This window comes from Rhododendron vialii, chromosome 8a, assembly GCF_030253575.1.
Source record: "Rhododendron vialii isolate Sample 1 chromosome 8a, ASM3025357v1".
NCBI lineage: Eukaryota > Viridiplantae > Streptophyta > Magnoliopsida > Ericales > Ericaceae > Rhododendron > Rhododendron vialii.
Window position 1 is genome coordinate 28,457,031 of NC_080564.1, and position 23,866 is coordinate 28,480,896.

Genomic DNA, 23,866 nt, shown 5'->3' on the forward strand with positions numbered 1-23,866 from the left:
TTAGGCTCCGTTTTAAAGATCTTCTTAAAAAATAAGTAGTTTATTTCATATTTTTAACTCAAAAATAATGTAAATAAAAAATAATTTTTCAATTTTTTTTTATACAGTATTAAAAATCTCAATGAGATCTATCAAACAAGATCCATAGTGATAAAAAAATTATCTGCGTAAGAACATGATTTTTGAGTTTGAAATTACTTTCTTAAAAAATAAGTACTTATTTATCGTTCTGGAACGGAGCCTTAATTAAATTCATTATTGGGTTTTAATATTTGAGAAATACTACTAATTAAAGCTCCTTAAGTTTTTTTTTTATGAAGCTTTAACAAATCAATGTTTAGTTGGAGTAAACTATGATGTTTAAAAAATCAAGTTACTTGAAATTCGCTTGATTAAAATTCGTTTGGGATTAGCTTGTGTCATAAACAAAAGACCAAACTTGATCATATTTTGCAAAATTGTTGGTTTTCAATCCTAAATTTTAAATAATCTATTGTTCAATTCATTTTGTTTAAATGCTCGTTTGCGTCTTAGTGAGAACGCGAATGTGAGCATGAAAAAATGTGATCGATGGTATTGGTTCTTCATGATTAGTCGATCTACGCGTAAACTGATTCAAATACCAAATTATCAAAAAATGTGAGCCTGAAAGCATTCTTCAAAAATATCACAAACAAGCAGACATTGGAAGAGTTAGGAATTCAAAACTGAAATTGAGAGCGAATACATAGACTCGAGAGGTAATTGAGTGCTCTTTGAGTCATGAATCCTCCAGCATCCATCGATCACAACATACTTGGAATGCCACATAACCTTGCTCCAAAACCATAGTATATTTTTCCCATAGACCTCGTCACTCGAGAAATTATTGGGTGCCGGTAGGGCACCACACACGTGATATCCTTTGGCGATCAAGACTGTTCAAACGTGTTTTAAACGGTCCATATTTTAGAGAGAGAAAAAGAGGGGAGAGAATGGTGTGATGAGAGGAGAGAGAGAGAGAATAATTCTGGATCATTTAAAATACGTTTGGACGGTCCGGATCGCCTATGAGTACCGTCATGAGGTAATTGCTCGGCACCCAATAAAGGGTAATTTGCACTTACACCTCTTGTACTATCGCTGATTTGAAGGTACTCCACTTGTTCTTCAAATTTAAGCACTTACACCCCTTATATGTAAAAATATAGGGGTGTAAGTGCAAATTCCCCTTCTTTAACTTCAAAGTACAGGGATGCAAGTGCTTAAATTTGAAATACATGGGGTGTATCGTCAAAACTGTGACAGTATAGGAGGTGTAAGTGCAAATTACCCTAAAAACTTCTCCCCTCGCTCCTTCCTGCCTGCCTCCAACTTTCTCTCTCTCCGAGGGCCACCACAGTAAAAAGCTCCATATATACGCAGCTTACACATTCCAAATTTTCTTCAAGGTTCAACTTGAATCTCAAGTCTCCACCTCTTCTCTCTCTCTCTCTCTCTCTCTCTCTCTCTCTCTCCAGATCATGACTAGAATTTCGAACTCAACCGACAACAAAGCAACCAGCACCCAAAAGATCAAGTTCCTCTACAGCTACGGCGGCAAGATCCTCCCCCGTCCCACCGACGGCAAGCTCCGATACGCCGGCGGCCACACCAGAGTCCTCTCCACCGACCGCTCCATCACGTTCGCGGAGCTGATGGTGAGGTTCGTAGAGCTATGCGGATCCTCCATGACTTTGAAGTGCGAATTACCTACCGAAGACCTAGACGTCTTGGTTACGATCACTTGTGACGAGGACCTCGTCACGATCGTTCGCGAATACGATCGGTTCTCGTCGTCTGCGCACAAAGAACTGAAGATTATGGCCGTGCTGTTCCCACGCGAATCTCTCAAAACAATCTCTCCTCCTCTGTCCACCGTTTCCAGCCTCGATTTCTCGGCAGCTATGTCGTCGTTTCTGGCGACCAGACTGCGGTGTCGGAATCCTTCGCCGGCGATGGGATTTCCGGCCGGTGTGAGGAAAGGCGGCAGCGGAGTCCGTTGTTATGATCAACTAGCAAACACTAGGCATCCCTGCTTTGTACTTCGTACCGCATCAGAATTACCGGCGGTAATGGACTTCGACTGATTATATAGATATACATACACATACATATCTGAGGACTAAAGACAGAAGAAGTCAGATATTTGTTTGTGTGGCTGGACTGTACATTGTAGTTTGAGGACAATTCTAAGCTGATTTTTTCGTTGTTGATTCAATTGAGTTCAACTATACTCTACTCGAAAGCCAGTTTTACCGATTCTTTGGTTTGTTCTCTCCCGATATACAGATATACCATTTGCCAAAGGCTTGTTCACTCCAATTTGTTGGTTCATCTCTGTTGAATTTTGCGGCCATACCATGATACCAATCTGATTGGGGACGAGACGATTTTCGCTGTTAGCGCTTCGTATAAACGCTGTTATCTGTGGGCTTCTTTATACGTGGTTACCTGTCTCCTTCCCTTTGCGTCGCTTGTCGTGTTGGTTAGCCCTAATCTTTAATTAATGCTATCATGGTTAATCCGTTACATGTCAAATTGTGCCCTTTACGCGTTCAGAGTTCAGGTGACCCGCTTTATTCTTTTTGGCACACGTTTGAGAAGCACTATGCCAAAAAGGTTTACCTTTTTTTTTTCCAAGAATTTAGACTCTCCGAAAAGTGAGATTAATGATTAAGATTCATTTAGATGTGTAGAACCCACACATCCAAATGAATATGAACCATTGATCTCTTTTTTGGAAATTTTTTTCGGGAATCCTAGTATTGCTCGATTTTTTTTACCACAAAAGATTTTGTTTATTATCCAAGTCAATATGAACCATTGATTTCTCTTCAGGGAACAATTTCGGGAAAATTTTTCTGAAATCCTAGTATTGCTAGTTTTTTTTTTTTTTGCCCACAAAAGATTTTGCTTATTATCTAATTAAGTTGGTTTTATTCCGTAATTTGCTTTGACAGGTTGCATGGGAAAATGCAAGGTTGGAAATGGGGATTATATTTGAAGTTCCTCAGCTTTTTGGACATCGATGGATTCTTTAGTTTTTTGGGAATTGGAAATCTTGTAGGGCGCTAGCTCTGCCCATAGGGGTTAAATGACGGTCGATTCAGCCGTTTATTTTGACACAATTGATTTGGTTTTAATTTGAACTCCTATTGATCTGGACTTTCTATTGATCGAATTAAAATTCATGTCATCCATTATCAAGATGAACGTCCTGAATATGTTCTACAAGATCCCTCGGTCCTAGTTTTTGATTAGGAGGGGTTGCTCTTGGGGCATTGGTCCATAATCCACACTATTTAACCCAAAAGACATGAGCCATTTGTGCCTATTAATCTCCGATCTCAACTTGATTTTTTTACAAAAATAAAGTTCCTAATAAAACTCATAAAATGATCATTTCTCGTTTTTGAAGTGCTTACAAGTCTGTACTGCAGTATCGTGACATCATAACTACGCACATGCAATGAATTTGAGCTTCAAACTTCATTTGTTTTTTTTTATAAATTCGGCATCGTTAGAATAATTAAATTAACACATTAGAAAAGGAGTTGAACTCCTATCTCCTAGAACTTAAGTGCATCCCTGATGCCGTTGAGCCAAAGTCCTCCATCTCTCCATTTCTATTTTTGCTTCAAACTTCAAATAGCTAGCAAAAGAACTACTTTAAGTGGTGGTTAGGGACAAACCCATATTGGAGAACTTCATCATTTTTTGCTTTTCGTTCTTTAGTGGTAGTTAGGGACAAACCAATATTGTACAAAGTTACATTATTAAAGGGTTACAGAAATTGATGCACGCAGAATTTGCAAATTAATCAATTATCTTGGACCCATGGCCGTAAAAACATTAATGTTAGGGGCAAAGGAAACTTACCCCGAAAATTCTCTAAAAAGAGCAACTAGTGGTTAAGATTTAGTTTGATGTATGAGATCCAATTATTATAGTGAATCTCAACCACTGATTGTTTTTTTTTTTTTCAGAGCAAATTTTCTTTGTAGCTCCTAAAGGTTTTATAGATACCAGCTTTCTTTTTCAGAGAGAGAACCCTATTCTTGCAACCATTGTCTCATATTTTTTGGGTGCTGCTAAATACAACTGCGAATTTACTACATGTAGCCAATTCATAAAAAGAAATTTTTAGATTCTCTTTTATGAATTGGCTACATATGGTAAATTCGCAGTTGTATTTAGCTGGGCCCTATTTTTTTTCTCCAAAAGATGGACACATGACTTGTCCTGGTTGCTTGGCCACACTACGTCGCTTTGTTCCCCCAAAACTTAAAACATTTTCCTGGCAGGTTGGCCAGCTTTAAAGTTAGAAAGAGAGAGTGAAAAGAGATCGATCATAATCCCATTTTTTAAAACAAACCAATTTGGGATCCCCCACTGAGGTCCATTAATTAATTAAGCATGTTCAGAACATTAATTCCATGAGCACGGGTGTTTGGGAATCTAGAGGAGCATAATTAAGCTGCGTTGGCTCCAAGGTTTGCGTGTAACCTAGTCATTGCCTTTATGGGTAATTTTCAATTCTTCTTCCCGTAAGCTTGTGTGCAATAGCTGTGGAAAGGAATTCTGCCGGCTCACGCCCAAAGCAAGTTTTATACCTACTTTGCTTTGGGCCCCCACCGCTTCTCAAAACTAATGGGAAGGCCCATATTTTTATTATCTTAATCTATGGAGCTAATCTAATTTAAGACTAAAAGACAATTATACTTACGAGTCCAACTATGGCACACATATTATTTATTTATGTTTTTTTTATGGTACCCAAAAAATCACTTTATTGGTACGTATTCCACATTGAGTTGTAATTATTTCATAAGAAGTGGTAAGAGCATTCGCACCAGACTCTTTAAATTTTGGACCAAATTACACATTAAAAAGTCACTTTATTACTTTAGCTACTCACTTTTAAAATGACTATTGCATCAGGCTCTCTATATTAAAGCTATTCCATTAAAATTATTATTTATTCTCACTCTCTTCTCAATTAAATATTTCTTGCCAAAGACCTTGTTTGGAGCAGAACAAATGTGCAAGAAATTGATGATTTTTCGGGGCCCATTACGAATTATACAAAGATGATTCAAACCACAAGTCATTCTTCAAATGTATTTTTTATGGGTTCCTGAAAAAAATTAGCTCTAAGGGCTGTTTCAAAATTCGTAGGGTGTTTCAGAATTTGTAGGGTGTTCTCTATGAATTCTGAAACAGCTTTTATCGATATCGAATTAAGCTAATACTTTTTGAGAACTCATAAAAAAATATTTTAAGAATGACTTGTGGTTTGGATCATCTTTGTAGAATCCGTAATGAGCCCCGCAAAAATTGCAAAATCAAACTTTCCTTTCATGTACCAAACAGGTCCTATTTCTGGGAGTGTGCCAGCTCAAGATAATAATATAATAATGTATAACATTTGAATAGTTCCTCGTCTTGTTCAGCGTGGAACTGTAGCAATGTTAACTTGGAGTGAAGCAAAGGCAAGGCTGATGCATGCCTGTAAATGAAACTTTCCTCTCTTCTTTAGCTAAATGGGGCAAGTAGAGATTCTAATGTGGATGCTCTAAGTATTTTACGTTGAGTAGTTAGTATAGAAATACTAGCCATTCAATGTGGAGAGAGAGATAATTAAAAAATTACGTTAGAGAAAGGTTTGAAAGGTTGGAGAGAAAATTGTGATTATTAGAAAAGATTTGGAGAGAGAGAGATTTGGAAGATTCGGAGAGAGAAAGAGTAGTTTAGGATTTATTTGAATTTGAGGATGGAAAGATAAGTTGTTTTTATTTAATCTTTTTGTACTTTTTTTTTTGAATTATTGTTTCGTTGTGACGAGAGGAATCTAAAAAGTTAAAAAGTTAAAATTCAAATTCAAATTTTTTAATGACAAAAAAATTGGCATATTAGTTTATTTTTGTCTTTATTCAAAAAATTTACGTTTTGATCATAATTTTTTACTCAATCTCTCCAATCCAATATACTTCATTTTTGCCTCAATAATTCATAAATTTTTGATCCTCCATATATGAAGGATCAAAACCAATCTTCCAAAATGGAGACAAATATGGAAGATGAATTGAATTGATTAATTCCTCCAACATGAAGGAATGGAAAGAGATTTGAAAATATAGAGTATGCATCAGATCCTCTTGTACGTTTTGTTTGGGCTTCCCCCGATCGGGAAATAGAAACAAAAGGGGCCGTTTTGATCAGTTTGGCCACGTATGGGTTGGGCTAACACCTCCACACGGTTTGAGGCCACGGGCCATATCAAGGGGGTCCACCTTAGCACCAACAAATGACCAAATCCTAACTCCTTCCAACCAGCTAAAAGGAAGGACAAGAAACGAATATCCGAATAAAGTAACCAAGGAATTAATTGTGACTTGGTCACGCATGGCACGGCGGTTCCTTCCTGTCACTACTCACTATATGAATGCCATCTTCATACCGCCTTTCCCTCGTTATGCCCCACTCTTCAGAAATTTTTGGGTGTCGAATGAGTATTACGTAGCCGTGCTTACGTGATGTCTGAGCAACGCATCCGGACTGTTCAAAATAGTGTTGGACGGTCCAAATTGAAATTCTATCATTCCTCTCACCCGATTACTTTGTCTCATCTTTCTCTCTCTAAATTCAAGCCATCCAAAATCGGAATGGACAGTTGGGATGCATCGTTTGGACACCCCGTAATGCCCGCTCCGCATTATAAAATTTCTCCTCACTCCAAGTCGCAAGTATCCCAGATAAACAAAAATTACAATGATTGTTGGGTTTTAATTTGAGAAATATTTTCGCACTCCACTTTTTTATTCACACGCGTTTTTCAAGACAGGGTTTTGAGAGAATTTGGGTGCTGATTGGGCGTCACGTGGTGCCCGAGCAATCCATTACAGTTTTGGATGGCTCGGATTTAAAGAGAAAAAAAGAAAGAACAGAGAGAGTGATGGGATAAGAGGAGAGAAAGTATTTTAATCCATATCGTCTAACACATTTTTTAACGGATAGACTTTTTAAGCACCACATGGACACGGTTACGGGGTATTCACCCAACACCCAAAAATTTCTCGGATTTTCGAAGTATTACGTAGACTCGAGAGGCTGTATTGGGTATTGAGTGCTCTTCGAGTCATGGATCCTGTAGCATCCACCAATCTCAACATACTTGGAGTGCCACGTAACCTTGCGCGAATACCATAGTATATAATTTTTCCGCAGACCCCCTCGCTCCTTCCTCCAACTTTCTCTCTCTCCTAGGGCCACCAAACTAAAAAGCTCTATATATACGCAGCTTCCACATTCCAAAGATTCTTCAAGGTTCAACTTGACTCTCAAGTCTCCACCTCTTCTCTCTCTCTCTCTCTCTCTCTCTCTCTCTCTCTCTCTCTCCTCCGGATCATGACCAGAATTTCGAACTCAACCGACGACAAAGCAACCAGCACCCAAAAGATCAAGTTCCTCTACAGCTACGGCGGCAAGATCCTCCCCCGTCCCACCGACGGCAAGCTCCGATACGCCGGCGGCCACACCAGAGTCCTCGCTGCCGACCGCTCCATCACCTTCGCGGAGCTGATGGTGAGGTTCGTAGAGCTATGCGGATCCTCCATGACTTTGAAGTGCAAATTACCTACCGAAGACCTAGACGTCTTGGTTACGATCACCTGTGACGAGGACCTCGTCACGATCGTCCGCGAATACGATCGGTTCTTGTCGTCTGCGCGCAAAGACCTGAAGATTACGGCCGTGCTGTTCCCACGCGAATCTCTCAAAACAATCTCTCCTCCTCCGTCCACCGTTTCCAGCCTCGATTTCTCTGCAGCTATGTCGTCGTTTCTGGCGACCGGACTGCGGTGTCGGAATCCTTCGCCGGCGATGGGATTTCCGGCCGGTGTGAGGAAAGGCGGCAGCGGATTCCGTTGTTATGATCAACTAGCAAACACTAGGCATCCCTGCTTTGTACCGCATCAGAATTACTGGCGGTGCCGGTAATTGACTTCGACTGATTATATAGATATACATCCACATGTACCAAATATCTGAGGACTAAAGACAGAAGAAGTTGATATTTGTTTGTGTGGCTGGACTGTACATCGTAGTTTAAGCCGATTTTTCCGTTCTTGATTCAATTGAGTTCTACTATACTCGAAAGCCAGTTTTGCCAATTCGTTGGTTTGTTCTCTCCCAATATACAGATATACCATTTGCCAAAGGTTTGTTCACTCCAATTTGTTGGTTCATCTCTGTTGGATTTTGCGGCCATATCATTGATAAATTTGATTGGGTACGAGACGATTTTGCTGTTAGCGCTTCATATAAACGCCGTTATCTGTGGGCTTCTTTATACGTGGTTATCTGTCTCTTTCCCTTGTGTTGCTCGGCCCTAATCTTTAATTCCATCATGGTTAATCCGTTAGGTGTCTAATTAAAGCCATTTACGCGTTCAGAGTCCCAGTGACCAGCTTTATTCTTTTTGTCACACGTTTGAGAAGCAATATGCCAAAATGATTCTTTTTTTTTTTTTCAATAATTCTAGGCTCTTCAAAAGTGAGACTAATGATTAACATTCACTTGGATTTATAGAAACCACACATCCAAGTGAATATGAACCATTGATTTTTCTTTCGGGAATCCTAGTATTGTTGGGTTTTTTTTTTTTACCACAAAAGATTTTCTTATCTTAATTATTATCTAATTGAGTTGATTTTATTTTGTAATTTGCTTTGATAGGTTGCAAAAATGAAAGGTTGGAAATGGGCATTATATTTGAAGTACTTCCTTAGCTTTTTGGACATCGATGGATTCCTAGTTTTTTGGGAATGGGAAATCTTGTAGGACACTCCACCCTACAGCCCTATATGGCTGATCTGGTTGTTCATTTCGGTATGATCAACTCAAATTTAATCCAAATTCCTATTAGTTTGGACCGTCCATTGATCGAATTAAAGTATAAATCATCCACTACTGGGATGGATGGCCCGTATCTACCCTATATGACCTATTGGTCCTAGTTTTGTATAAGGAGAGGTTACTCTTGGGGCATTGGTCCATAATCAGTACTCCGTACTATTTAACCCAAAAGACATGAGTCTCGGATCTCAACTTGAATTTCTATAAAAGTAAAGTTTCTAATAAAACTTATAAAATGATCATTTCTCGAAGGCTTCTTTCGGAGCACCTATCTATAGTGCAATATCATGACGTCATAACCATGCATTGCAATGAATTTGTGCTTCAAACTCTTAATCCTTTCTCCTAGCATTTAAATGCATTCTTGATGTCGTTGAGGCCGTTGAGCCAAAAACCTCTCGCCATTTGTATTTTAGCTTCAAACTTTAAATAGCTAGCAAAAGAACTACTTTAGTGGTAGTTAGGGACAAACCCATATTGGAAAACTTCATCATTTTTTGCTTTTCGTTCTTTGATTGTTCTGGTAGAAAGTTGCATTATTAAAGGGTTACAGATGTTGATGCACGCAGAATTTGCAAATTACATCATGATTCTCCTGGACCCCTGGCCATAAAAACATTAATGTTAGGGGCAAAGAAAATTTACCTTGAAAGTGTTCTGAAAAGTGCAACGAATGATTGAGATTCACTTTGACGTGTGGGACCCAATCATCAAAGTGAATCTCAACCACTAATTGTTTTTTTCAAGATACTTTCGGGATAAATTTTCTTTGTCCCTCCCAAAGGCTTTATGGATATATCTTTTTCAGAGAGGGAACCCTATTCTTGCCACCATGGTCTCATTATTATTTTTTCTCTCCAAAGAAAAACACATGACTTGCCCTTGTTGGTTGGCCAAGAGAGAGTGAAAAAAGATCGATCATGATCCATTTTTTAAACAAACCAATTTGGGATCCCCCACTGAGGTCCATTAATTAAGCATGTTCAGAACATTAATTCCATGCGCACAAGAGTTTGGGAATCTAGAGGAGCAGAATTAATTAAGGTGCGGTGGCTCCAAGGTTCGCAAGTAGTCTTATTTTTTTTCTTTTTTTTTCACAATGATTTACATCAGTGAAATTAGAAGAGTTAGTAGATTAGTCAACAGTGGGTTCAGAGGCTATCCATAGCCTTGAACCCCAAACGCGCCTCCGTGGGGCTCAAACCAAGGCCTCCACTGGAGAAGCCTATGCCGCACACCAACTAAGACAGCTGGGTTTGATAGGTTGGCGAGTAGTCTAGTCATTACCTTTGTGGGCAATTTTCCTAATTGCGACCGAATAGGAGACGTATGCATTTTATTTGAGAGATTTTTTTTCAACTATATGTGATTTTACAAAATTTTAAAACCAAATTTTGAAAAATCTATGAAACTTAGATCTTGAAATGTTAAGACCTTAAAATTCTAGACCACGCAAAATCATGAAGAAAGGAAAAATACCCAAAGGCTTTATACCTTCATAAAACATTCAGAGAGGGGAGCAGAGAATTGTTCCACCGCCACCCATTATGAACCCCACTATGCGTTTATTGTTATAATTAGAAAAGATAAGGAGAGAGAGATTTGGAAGATTAGGAGAGAGAAAGGGTAGTTTAGGATTTATTTGAATTTGAGGATGGAAAGATAAGTTGTTCTTATTTAATTTTTTTTTTGGATTATTGTTTCGTCATAATGAGAGGAATCTTAACAGTAAAAAGTTATAATCGAAATTCAATTTTTTTAATAATGACAAAAAAAATTGGCTTATTTTTGTCTTTATTCAAAAAATTTACGTTTTGATCGTAATTTTTTACTTTTTAGATTCTTCTCTTTATGAAGAAGCAATAATCCATAAAAAATTGATGAAAAATTAACAAATGCGAAAAAAAATTTAATAATGACAAAAAAAATAAGCCATTTGACTTATTAGGCCGAACAAGTTAAAGTTTCTTTTCTTGCTCAAACTGATCATTGTCGCCTGTTGATTCATCTGGATTGTCAGCATCAAGGTTGTCTTCCCTCGTGGTCCAGTTTTTTTTTCCCCGGTTTGACCGGTTTTTGTTTAACCCGTAACAATGAGCTAAGTCACATAAAGCGCGTGCAGGTGCGAGAGCGCAAAGGCAATCAATGCGCAGGGATATTAGCTCTTACTAATCTCAAATAAATTCCCTCAATCACTAATCTCAAATTCCCTCGATCTAACCGATTGTTACCAGAACTAATTAAGCAAAAACGTATGAATTCTTGCGGAATGGTTTTTTATGACGAGGAACCCTTTTGTTGGGGGAAAGCCGAGGTCTGTATGCCACAAGGCGCAAAGTCTCAAGATGAAGAAGGAAGGCTTCGGTTCTATTTTAAATCATTCGTCTCATTCAATGTAGCCAGTAGGTATGGATTTAGAGACTATTAATTGAGCCTCACATTACCAGTCATCGAGAAGAGACGATGACTGACCATTTAACATTTATGCATAATTTTTGAGAAAGCGATTGGATTGTTGCGTTGTACTTACAGGACAGTCATGGGTTTGTGGAGGCCGGACAAGAAGTGAGTCCCGACCGGAAAGCCCAAATTGCAGAAGAGCGGCAGGAAGAAGATGGAAAGTCAGTTTCGCTTGAAGAGACAATGTGTCCTGTTTGGTTATTGAAGATGCCAACATGTCTAGGGTCTACTCCGTCGAACTTCCTGTAGATTAAGCGATCGCTGCTTAATTTGTTCACCAATGGGTCTAGTCCTCTTGTTATAGATGCCAACTTTAGATGATACCTCTCATTTAGACATTTTTACCAGTATTGGTGTTGGATATCCTCTCTCTGCTTGCACTAGGAAGAGGAAGAGAGCATCGTTGATTCCGTGTCTTTCCTTGTTGACTGTGTAATGCGTGTACATATTTCCTCTTTTGTATGAGTAGAATTTTGTTTCAATTAATGTCTACCTAGGTGTGATGAAATCACTGATGGAAATGGTGGAGGGAGGTGACTTGGAGTACGAAAGTGATGGGTAAGTGTGGGTGCTTGAGTTACGTCTCGATATATATGTAACAAATTTAACCGTCAGTTCTCAATTTTGGGAGGAAAAGTTAAACTTTAACATTTTACTTATTCGTCTTCTCGTTCATTGTAGCAGTAATGATTTATTCTCTTTCAATAGATAATGGAGAACAATACTAAGCACGACCAAGTGCATGAGATGGCAGCTCTACTTGCTCCTCAGACCGAAAAGAGCCTCACATTTACTTGTGTGTGTATGTGTGCACGAGCGTGTGTATGTTTTGAGAAGAAGAGAATGCAATGGAACTGAAATATCTGTGGCCATTGTCCGTCCCTCTTGATATGCTTATGTACTTAGAGCTTCTTGTACTCCCATGAGATGGAACTATGCAACATGAAGTAGTAAGGTAAATTACAAAAAAAAAAAAAAAATGTAGTACAGTGCAGTTGATGAGCATTGGAAACCAATAATGCTAACCACACACAGACAATTGGAACAGATCTCACACAGCACGTTCACGTGGCAAAGAAATGGGTCCCCCTCCCCCACCCCTTCTCTCTCCTCTCGTTTTGTTCGGGAAAATTGAAATTTTTTGTATATTTTGATACTAGAGCCACAAACAATTTTGCTCCCAAATTTTCCCCAAAACCCATTTCTGCTCCACGCACCAGCAGGTCCAGCACCCACCGGCCACCGCCACCAACAACTGCCGATCATCCGAGACGCTTTCAACCGCCATCGACCATAAGTTTCAGCACCGTCTCAGCACCATCCACCGCAAGTGTCAGCCGGTCCGATGCCCATTCCCGGCCACACCACTTACAACGGTCCACGCCACCATAGCCGCCGTCCCTCCGTCGCATGCCTCTCGCCGTAACAAGGTAATTTTTTACATCTTCTCGCTTTGGCAAAAAAAAAGAAAAGAAAAGAAAGGAACAATGACTGAACGTAACCCTTTTGATTTTGGAGATATTTTTCTAGTTCTCTTTTCCAGCCTTCATTTCTGAGGTTGGGTGAGGAAAACCCCAAATTAATTTGCCCTAATTTTTTTGAAATTACCCAAATCTGATTTAGTTAGATCGTGCTGGATTCCTGGAGGTTTCTTCGTAAATCTCATTGAAACCGAGGGTTCCACTTTTGATTTTGCTAAAAACTTTGATTTTTCACCCATTCATCGAATGTTAGCATCAGCACTTTGAATTTATTGTTGTCTCAATGTGATCTTTTTTTGTTTGACATGTTTTCTCGTTCTCTTTCCCACATACGGGTTGGGTGAGGAAATCCCCAGATTGATTTGCCCTAATCTTGTGGAGATCTCAAGAGTATAACAACCAAATCATTTTAAACTTGGACCGTAATACTTCATCATCTTTCCTTATGTGGAAACTTATAAGGATGGTGTATTAGCTACATCTTGAACTATACTCCGGTGGAATGAAGGAAAAGAATAGTGGAATTAACATAGGGACTTTTGTAGTGGGTACTGAATTTCTTTCATTTGAAATGCATATAAACTTTTTTCATTGATGTTACATGGGTATGCTAACTTCATTTTTTCCTTCAGAAATTGGTCAGATGCAAGGAGATGGGCGAAGGCCGAAGAAGTGATGAAGTCCATAAAAACTATAATTCCAGCTATGGTATGGATTGGAAGTTTGGAACAAGATGAATCCTAAAATATAGAAGGGGCCTCATTTAAATCGAACTATTGCTTGAGTTTTGTACTCCCATGAGGATTTTAAGAACTTGGATTTTGTGGTCAGTTTGATTGCAATGCTACACTAATTCAGATTTATTGGAAATTTGCTTGTAATTTGATATTTGCTTTTGTGTGCATTAAGCAACCAATTGGAATTTATGTCAAGCAGAGATTTTTCTTATTTCCATCTGATGTGCAGACTCATGGTAGAGCTATGCCTAGCCATAAGCGCCTTGGTATTTAACATGGTTTTCTTTCAATGCCCAAAAACTTCCATTAGATCTTGGCTTGGTGAAGGCTGGAAAAAAATTACAAGTTGTGGGATTAAAATCTCGAAAAAATGAAAAGATAATTTGGATCTAAATGCCCCAAACCTTTGGCGAATTCACATTTCTCTGAAAACTTGGAATTACAACCAAAACAAAAGACCAAATACTAAAACTCCAAATCACTTTGCAAGCCTTGGACAAAAGAAAACAGAAAATCTCATTCAAAGGCATGACATATCTCAACGGAAACACGACAACACATTGTCCACTTTGTTTATAACACATTCATTACATAATTTACCTATTACAAAACACATTCCAATTATACCGACTAAACACCATCCATCAATGACATACACTTATTACACTACATAGCTAACAAGCCATAAGCACATGATAAGGGCACAAAAAATATAATACATGACCAACGAAGCATAAAATTGATTTCTTTGGTGGGCTTTTACTTTGCTCTGTCAACTTTAGTTTTCCCACTGCTAGTTTCAAATTTCCCCCAGCCAACTTCAATTCCTCAGCCCGCAATCTAGGTATCACCATCTTTGCACTTCTACAACTATATTCATCGTACCATTCAAAATATTTGCATGGTTTACCAACATTCCACTGACAAACACAACTAGGAAGCGTTAGGAACTCGAACAGCAGTGTATAACAGTCCAATTGTTACTGTGAATGAATTTAAAAATTCCATTAGACAAATAGGCACACCTATGGTGAAGCAAGAATAGCAGTGAGTTAATGAAGACTTAAACCGAGAATCCCGTGGTTCCTTAATGCTACAAAAACCCAAGATGCTACCCAAACCTTCTCTGAACCCAAACTGCTTACGTAATGAAGAACTCCACTTTTGGTGGGCAAAGATTCCCCCAAAGGCCCTAACCAAACACTTCACGCCCAAACTGCTTACATAATGAAGAACTCCACTGTTGGTGAACAAAGGTTCCCCCAAAGGCCCAAACCGACCTGAGCAAAATTGCATATTTGAAAACCCATCAAACCACCTCCACTGCATACACATTCCTCTAGATCTGCCACAGGAACACAAAGACTTGGAAATTCTGCCATCAGATGAGCATAACCAAGCAAATATCAGAGCATGAAGTGAAAAGTCACTGATCAACATCCCAATTAGTTAACCATTTGAACCACCTCATGAAACTAGACCCTACTAATCTCAAACAACCCTTAATGCCTTGACAAAATTATCTTCTTGAAACCTTTTTCCTCCAATTTTATTTAGAGAAAAAAAAGAACGAAATATGGAGAAAAAAAAGCAGCAGCAAGAAAAATCAAGCCCTAAACGTAGATTAATTTGGGGATTTTGGAAAAATTAGGGCAAACTAATTTAGGACTTTCCTCACCCAACCTAAGAACATGTAGGCTGGAAAAGAGAACAAGAAAAACATGTCCAAAATAAAAAGGGTTACAATGTTCAATCCTTGTTCCATTTTTTTCCCCCAACTGAGAAGAAACAAAAAAAAATCACCTTGCGTAGGAGGGACGGCTGTAACGGTGGCGTGGCCGGGGATGGTCATCGGACCGGCTGTTGGTGGTGAAAACCAGAGACATCGTAGGGGAGGGGGCGAGAGGGAGAGTAATAAAAAAGGTGAGGCCATTTACTGAAATTTTTGTGCGCCAATTGTTTAGAACGGAAGGTGAGAGAAAATGGTGTGGGTATCGGACCGGCTGAAACTGTCTGGCAGTTGTTGGTGGCGGTGGCCGGTGGGTGCTGGTGCGTGGAACAGAAATGGGTTTTGGGGAAAATTTGGGAGCAAAATTGTTGTGGCTCTTGAATCAAAATATACGAAAATTTTCAATTTTCCCGGACAAAACGAGAGGAGAGAGATGGGGTTGGGGAGGGGGGCCCTTTTCTTTGCCATGTGGATATGCTGTGCAAGATCTGTTCCAATTGTCTGTGTGGTTAACATTACTGATTGGAAAATCAGAAATCCTATTGGTACCGACGGGTACCATAGGGAAAATGTACCGACGGCCGCCGGACGGCCGTCTCCGGCCACCGGACGGCCGATCCGAGCCGTCCAAAAATTTTAAAAAATAAAACCGAGTGGGCCTACGCGAGAATCAATGGCATCCGAGGTGTGTAGGGTACTTGATCCGAGCACCCATTTTTCGTGTATATTTGTATATACGTGTATATACACGAAAAAGGGGTGCTCGGATCAAGTACTCTACACACCTCGGATGCCATTGATTCTCGCGTGGGCCCACTCGGTTTTATTTTTTAAAATTTTTGGACGGCTCGGATCGGCCGTCCGGTGGCCGGAGACGGCCGTCCGGTGGCCGTCGGTACATTTTCCCTATGGTACCGTCGGTACCAATAGCACTACTCTTGGAAAATTGATTCATAGAATGGCTACTCATTTACAACATTTTTTTTTTTTTGTCACAATGATAACTGTTGTTATTTATACGTCAGGAACGATACATCAGACGGGAGACCCGTCCCTCGAAAGGGGACCAAGTAACCACAACGGTGGGGATTCAGTCCAAAGACTATATCCCGAACCACTCAAACCCTTACTTGCCAACACATGAACAACCGAATTACCAGTCCTACGAACAAAAGAAAAGCCGCAGCATTGGAAATTTTTGCTTAAGGCTTGAATATCATGAATGATCATTTCCACCTCTTGATTGGTTGTAACCTGGCCATTGAGCATCTTCACCAGCAATTGAGCATCACTTTCCACGAAAATAGACCCCAAACCAAGTTGGAAGCCAAGATGAACACCTTGTCGAATTGCCAAAGCTTCAGCAACTAATGAACTTGCACACCACTGTGAAAAACCCATAGAAGCAGCAACAAAAAGACCTCTATAATCTCTAACCACAATACCATAGCCTCCTTTCCCCATGTCTTTCTTACAAGCATTAACAAGCACTTAACAGGGCAAACAAAAAGCAAGAGGTAACCACCAAAAATCCACAATTAATAACCAGGAGGCTCCTACACACATCAACTCACACCCCTACTCTATTTTTAGACCCCTATAGTTGGCCTCCATAACTAGGTTTTTCTTAGCCTTCTTCCCCTTTCCACACACCTTGACCTTCTTATCAAAACAAATAGATTCCAGAGCTTCAATCTCCTTCAAGTTATTCACTGCAATCACTCGGTGCTCCTTCAAATTCTGTCCAAGTTCTCCTAGATTATCTGCCTCTCTCTTGATCACAGACTCCAAAACTAACATATATGTTCTAGCCTCAGTTAGCTTCGTCTTAGCTTGCACAATCTTTGTAGCAGCTACCTCCAACTATAATTGAATTTGAGATCAAAAATGAACATTCTAAGCAAAAATAAAAAAACCATGCGACTGGAAATTTTCAAATTTAGTCGCCTGTTTTTTCAATTTCTTTCACTTCCTCTTTGGCTATTTTCCTCCTCCTCTTGGCTTCCTTGACCTCTGATTCTGCGGTGGCTAGGGCACTGTTCAAGTATTTGAAGGCGCAACGACTTCAACCACCTCTTCCAAGTTAGATCATGCAACTTCACCTCTAACCCTCGAATTGGAGCTTCGGGCCATAAATGTAGTTGAATTTCAAATCCATCCATCATAGAGAAACAAACTGAAAAAACATAATAATAGAAATTAGAGACTGAAATCAAAGAGACTGTGTGGGAACTATCGTGTAGATGAAATCACTGATGGAAATGTTCAAGGGAGGTCACTTGGAGTACAAAGTGATGGGCAAGTGTGGTTGCTTGAGTTATGTCTCGATGTATATGTTACAAATTTAACTGTCAGTTCTCAATTTGTGGAGGGGAAGTTACCTGCACACAACAAAAAATAAAAATTCCCCTTCCAAATGGAAAAGGGTAGATTGTAAATGAGGTTATGGCCCTACATATCCCATTTAGTGATCACTTCCGCGTAATTCAAATTTATGTATTTAGAGCTCTTGTACTCCCAAAGATGGACATGAAGTAGTAAAGTAAATTACCCAAAAAAAAATCGGTAAAGTACAGTCAATGAACACAGGAACATTGATTCATGCTAAACACTCACAGTAACAAGTACTCAATAGGGCAAACAAAAAGCAAAGCAATATGTATCCGAAAACACTACACATTAAGGAGGCTCTAACTCTCTTATTTCACGTTCAGACCCTGCTCTCCACCCCTAGCTAACATCAACCTCCTAATGTCCTCCCCTTCCAGCGAGGTCAAAACTCTCAACCTCTTTCTTCAACCCAACAGAAACAGAAAAATTCAATTCCTCCATGTCATTGACTATGACAACTTGGCAGGTATGAAGTCTTTGCCCAAGCTTAACCTCCTTTTGCTCGACCTTTATCATTTTGTCAACTTCTTCACAACCTTATTTTTTGCCTTGGCCACAGCTACTACTTTGCTGAGCCTCATCTCAACAGATAAGGCTTAACAAAGTACGTCAACAAATGAATAGAGGATAAGGAAATATAGATAAATGGATTTGAGAGAACTCAGTGCAACTTTACCTTCTCTCCAAGCTGTCCTACATTATCCTCAACTTCAGAAATCATGTACTCCAAATCTAAGACATCATTTCTGGCTGAAGTTAGCTTGCTCTTGGCCTTTAGAGCCTCTGCAGTATCTAGCTCCATTTGTAGAGTAAACAATTGAATTTGAGACTGCAAGCACAAAGAACATTCTAAGCAAAAAAAAATTAAAAAAATCATGCAACTGAAAATTTTCAAATCTCCAAGTACTTCTCCTTTCTAGTCACCTATTTTTCCAACTTCTTCACTTCCTCCTTATCGCATAACATTTGTTTTAAAAGAAAATATAAATGAGGCCCTCACCTATTTATGCACCAATCGAGAAGTCTAGAACACTCTCATGCTTTCCAACTATTCCAATATAGAATTATATAAAAATATCTATGCAAGTCTAGAATTGTATACAATAATCCAGATTATTCTAAGAGATAGTTCTACAAAAGTTTCTAGAATCCTTCAGGATTCCACACTGCTCCAGAGAACTCAAAAAAGTTCTAGAAAAACCTCTTAAGTTTTGGTGGGATGCATGCTAGGTGTTTGCCAAAATGCCTAAGTGGTGATGTTCTCCCCCACGTATTGCGGTGATGCCCTCATCGTGGCATCTTCATGGAACCTCTAGATCCCCAATTGCCATAGTTTCTCATTCGGTTCCTAAGTCGTCTCGCACTCCAGTTGTCCCTTCCATTTCACCAAGTACTCATGACGAGGAGTGTAGCATTTCTTTGTAAAAATACAACCGGCCATAATGTACTCCACCTCCTTGTGGTGAGATGTAGTGATCTTTATTGGCGCTTGGCTTGACTCGCCTCTACTTGGATCCCCATTGTCTACGTGGTAAGACTTCAAGCAACTCACTCGGAACACCGATTGAATCTTGAGTCGGGGTGGCAACTCAATCTTGTAAGAAACCAATCTTGTAAGAAACCTTGCCTACCAGAAATGGTCCCTAGTGTTGGAAATAGTAATCCATAATTTTCTTATTAATTGGGGATGCATGTATCTCAAGTAAGATACATGATAATGTTTAGTTTTATCACATTGGGAGATGTAAAGTCATCTAGGGAATAGTGATTCATCCTCTAGATTAATCCATGTAGTCCTATAAAAGGACGTTCTATGTTATTGTTTTAATAAAATGGTAATACAATCAGAAATACTATTAGAGTCATATTCTCTACAATCAAGCCCTCTTTGGTAAAGTTATAGTTATATAGGAGCTCTGTAGGGCTCCGCCCCTACATCTCCACAAACTTCTTTGTTTTCTTTTCTTTTATTATTTGCTTCCGCTGTCCCCAAAAATTCCAACATGGTATCAGAGCGGGTTGCGTTCATTATCTGGGCATAATCAAGTGATTCCATTCCTACCCCCTATTACTTTTTGTGCTCAACCTCATAAATGTTTTTTGCCTGCATCATCTGTATTTTGAAAATTTAAAAAAAAAATGTTCCCATGATCTAATGCAAAAAGTTTTTTAGAAAAATCAAAAATTTCATGGTAGCCAATTGCTACAAAGTTTTTAAAAAAAATGCCAAAAGGCAATGAGCATGTTGGGAAGTCGATCTTTTTTTGCTTCTCCAAAAAGAAATTTGGGCTTGTCAAATGACACCCAAAAAATTAAAGGGAGCCAATCTCCCAACAACAAAAAATGGGCCGCAGCCAAATTGAAAAATTGTTTGAGTGTTCAACTATTTTGCAGGATCATGGAGAACCAAAATACGACCGTCGTCGTCAAAATTTCATTCAAGAATCTCTTGAACGAGATTGTGGAAAAATTCCACATCGCACCACCAATGTGGAAAACCTACCAAACTGTAGGGAAAAAATTCTTGGCAAGTGTTGAGATTCGAGATAATGCTGTTGAAGGCGGTTCAATCATACTTCACAGCTCTCCTCACACAAAGAAGATTGATGCAGAGCAAGAGGCGGCTAAAATTGCTATTGAGCACTTGAAGGATATGTTCAATTTTGAAGTTTATGATTTCAACCTTCATGACAAGGAAATGTATCGTCAACATCTCGAACAAGTTGACTTCGCGTTGGTCGAAGCACTTCAAGAAAACAAGGCTCTCAAGGATGAAATTGCAAAAATCCAGACAAAGGCAAAGGATGCGAAAATTATGAATTAAGGGGGGGTGTTGGAAATAGTAATCCATAATTTTCTTATTAATTGGGGATGCATGTATCTCAAGTAAGATACATGATAATGTTTAGTTTTATCACATTGGGAGATGTAAAGTCATCTATGGACTAGTGATTCATCCTCTAGATTAATCCATGTAGTCCTATAAAAGGACGCTCTATGTTATTGTTTTAATAAAATGGTAATACAATCAGAAATACTATTAGAGTCATATTCTCTACAATCAAGCCCTCTTTGGTAAAGTTATAGTTCTGTAGGAGCTCTGTAGGGCTCCGCCCCTACATCTCCAAAAAGCATCTTTGTATTTCTTTTATTATTTGCTTCCGCTGCCCCCAAAAATTCCAACACCTAGCTCATAGCAGCAGACAAGTCCTTTGTGATGGGGTCTAGTAGACTTGTGTTGTGACAAAATTAACTTCGCCATGATTAAGTCTTCAATGGTATACTCAACATGTCTCCGCTTCTCAAAATAAACATAAACTTCAGTTGGAAACTAATAGGTCTTCCTTCTTCCTTTGCAATGCGAGACTGTAAAAAAAAATCAATGTGAAAGTGAGAAGTACGCGAGAATTTTCAAATTAGACTGAAACGAATTGGTAATGAAATTCAGAAAACTATGAATCGAAGGTCTCTTTTACATCTCCAGGCTCTTATTCTATATGTATCATTTCTGCCTCAACCGGTATTACCTCACCAAGCTCTCACTCTCGTCTATTCTATAACGATGTTTTGACGGAATCTAGCAAACTCGATGATAGTCTTCCTGCATGAGATCCATGAGAACTCGGATTGGTTTGTTGAGATCAAGAGACATAACCACACGATTAACAGCATCTCTTTTTTCTCCTTGAGACCTCTTACCTTATTAGCAGCATCTCTTTCAATCCTAAATTCAAGCCTAACCACACGATTAACAACTTTTCCAACTGGATCAAGGCCTTGTTGAGTTTTTGCCTCTTTCTTCTCAACATGAGAAGAAGCCTCGATCATCCTTCGAAGGTGTGTCAAAGCTCGGTTGAGCAGAAGGGATCGAGCTTTGACGCACCTTCGAAGGATGATCGAGGCGAAGAAAGAGGTAAAACTCAATGAGGCCTTGAATCAGTTAGAAAAGCTGCTAATCGTGTGGCTAAGCTTGAATTTAGGATTGAAAGAACTGTTGTTAACAAGGTCGGAGGTCCAAACTATGATTGCATCAAACATCGAGGAGTAGAATTTTCTTATGTCTCTTGATCTCAACAAACCAATCCGAGTTCTCATGGATCTCATGCAGGAAGACTATCATCGAGTTTGCGAGATTCCGTCAAAACATCGTTATAGAATAGACGAGAGTGTGAGCTCGGTGAGGTAAGGTGGTTGGTTAGGTAGACATGATACGTATAGAATAAGAGCTCGGATGTGTATGTTAGTGCTGGTCCGTTTTTGTTTTCTGTTTAGGGAGGCGTGTTCATTAAAAAAAAATGATCATGTGCTTCGCGTTCCATTGACTTTTGATTTTAGGTTTACCAATTTCTCATCGCTATGCAATAATTAATGTTTTCTACAGTATGTTTGAGGAATTTGAGGTCTCGTTTCGGATCAACTTCAAGAATCCTGTACAACTAACAATTAAGTTTCGGCCAGGATGGATGTTTTTTGGTCTTAATTAAGAAGATTAAGACAAATTACGATACAGTGGAAACTGATGATCTTGTGGAAGGAAAAAACGTTAGAAGCCCCTCTTTGAGTCTAGACAATTTCATATTGGCAATTTTATTCCAAAGAAAATTTTTACTTATAGCCCAGGTGAGTCTTTGAGCAATTTCGCATTACAGAATCAAAGTTGAAGGCATTCTAAAGCATCATTGGCTTGTTAAACTTCTTGGAAGAGGTAAAACTCACGCGATACATATAGGAATCACTAAGAGTTTCTATCATTGTTAGTTATTTGGGTTGGGTCTAGCTTGCTGTATTGTTGACCATAGCTAAAGCAATTTTAGACTACCTCTTGAACTTGACTTTTGACCCCAATCCCTCGTTCATTTGTTTGGAAAATTTTGTGTTGAGAATTTTTCCAAGGCAGTGAGAACATAATATTTTTCAGCGTGTTAACCATTCGAATGCTTTGTCGTCTGTTCCAATAGGGGCAGTACTTATTACTTAACTATCGTACTTTGACCGGAACATTCACCTTTTGAACACATTATTTGTTTGTTCAAACTCATGTTGGTAACTTGGTACACTAATTCCTAATGCATATCCTTGCCAAAAACTTTTGGATTTTCTTTCCTAGCTCTAATAGACTTTCCTATGTTCAATATATCTTTGTGGTTTCCGAAGGTCAGGGGTGATCTTCGTTGTTCACCAAGATTGGGTCGATCTTTGTGGTTGCTACTGTGAGTGAAAACGAGAGACTATGGATCAGGGTAATTCGTATGCATTTAGTAGTTTGGCATGTAAATAGAAATGTGGAGATTTCGGTTGATTGGTTGGCTGGTGTAGTTAGTAGCTAGGAAAGAGGAATGCTTGAAAGACACGACGTGTTGGGAAGATTGCTGCTATTGACTTGGTAGAGTCTTTGGTATCAAGGGGTTTTGCAAGTATTTATATTACTAGGATTGGTTGAGCCCATGATTTTTTCCTGAGTTTGGGTTTGCTACGTGCAAAACTTTTCATTTGTTATTGTAGTTTATTTCTTTTACATGTTTTGTTTGATTTTTTTACAATTCCTGTCAGTTTGTGAGCTGAAAATAGCAGATGGTAGTTCTAAGCTTATTCTGATTGTTGAACTTCAGTTGGCAATTTCGTTCCAAAGTGAAAACATGAGCTTACCTTGTGTAGAAATTTTTTCACGTTTGACCCCTACCCCTCGTTGATTTGTTTGGAAAAAGCTTTCTGGACTATGTGTTAAATTTTTTTCGAAGGAAGTGAAAACATTATCTTTTTTTTGCGAGTGAACCATTCAAACACTTTGTCATCCGTTCCACCAGGGGCAGTTCTTAATTGTAGTACCTTGACCGAACGTTCACCAATGGAAAGCGCACCATTTGCATACATTTTTTGTTTGTTCAAACTCATGCGTTGGACATATTTAGATGTGTTTCAGTATGTGTTGGTAGAAACATTGGAATTTCAGGGATTCCAATAGTGTTTAGTTTCGGTCTCCCAGAAAAGGAAACATAAACAAACGTTTTGGCCGTCCTGATGAAACGAAACCAAAATTTGTCTCTTGGTTAGAACTCCATCCCCCCCTCCTCCTCTCTATCTGTCGTAACGTTATAATAAGTTCATGTTCTAATGGACCCCTTGTGTTAAAA

At 39.0% G+C, this 23,866-nt stretch overlaps 1 protein-coding gene and 2 long non-coding RNA genes across 3 annotated transcripts; 2 read left to right on the plus strand and 1 right to left on the minus strand.

The window, feature by feature from the left end:
* The first annotated feature begins 7,346 nt into the window (after positions 1-7,346).
* Positions 7,347-8,239, plus strand: LOC131335897 (protein PAL OF QUIRKY-like). The gene has a single exon (XM_058371456.1). It carries the CDS (start codon positions 7,429-7,431, stop codon positions 8,017-8,019), a length of 591 nt encoding a protein of 196 aa, XP_058227439.1. The 5' UTR covers positions 7,347-7,428; the 3' UTR covers positions 8,020-8,239.
* A 4,205-nt stretch (positions 8,240-12,444) lies between these two features.
* LOC131335898 (uncharacterized) lies at positions 12,445-13,830 on the plus strand. Its single transcript, XR_009202677.1, has 2 exons — positions 12,445-12,827; positions 13,511-13,830. It is a non-coding gene; the product is annotated as an uncharacterized LOC131335898 (long non-coding RNA).
* A 279-nt stretch (positions 13,831-14,109) lies between these two features.
* On the minus strand, positions 14,110-15,798 carry LOC131335899 (uncharacterized). Its single transcript, XR_009202678.1, has 2 exons — positions 14,641-15,798; positions 14,110-14,535 (listed from the first exon to the last, which is right to left on the minus strand). It is a non-coding gene; the product is annotated as an uncharacterized LOC131335899 (long non-coding RNA).
* Between the last annotated feature and the right edge of the window lie 8,068 nt (positions 15,799-23,866).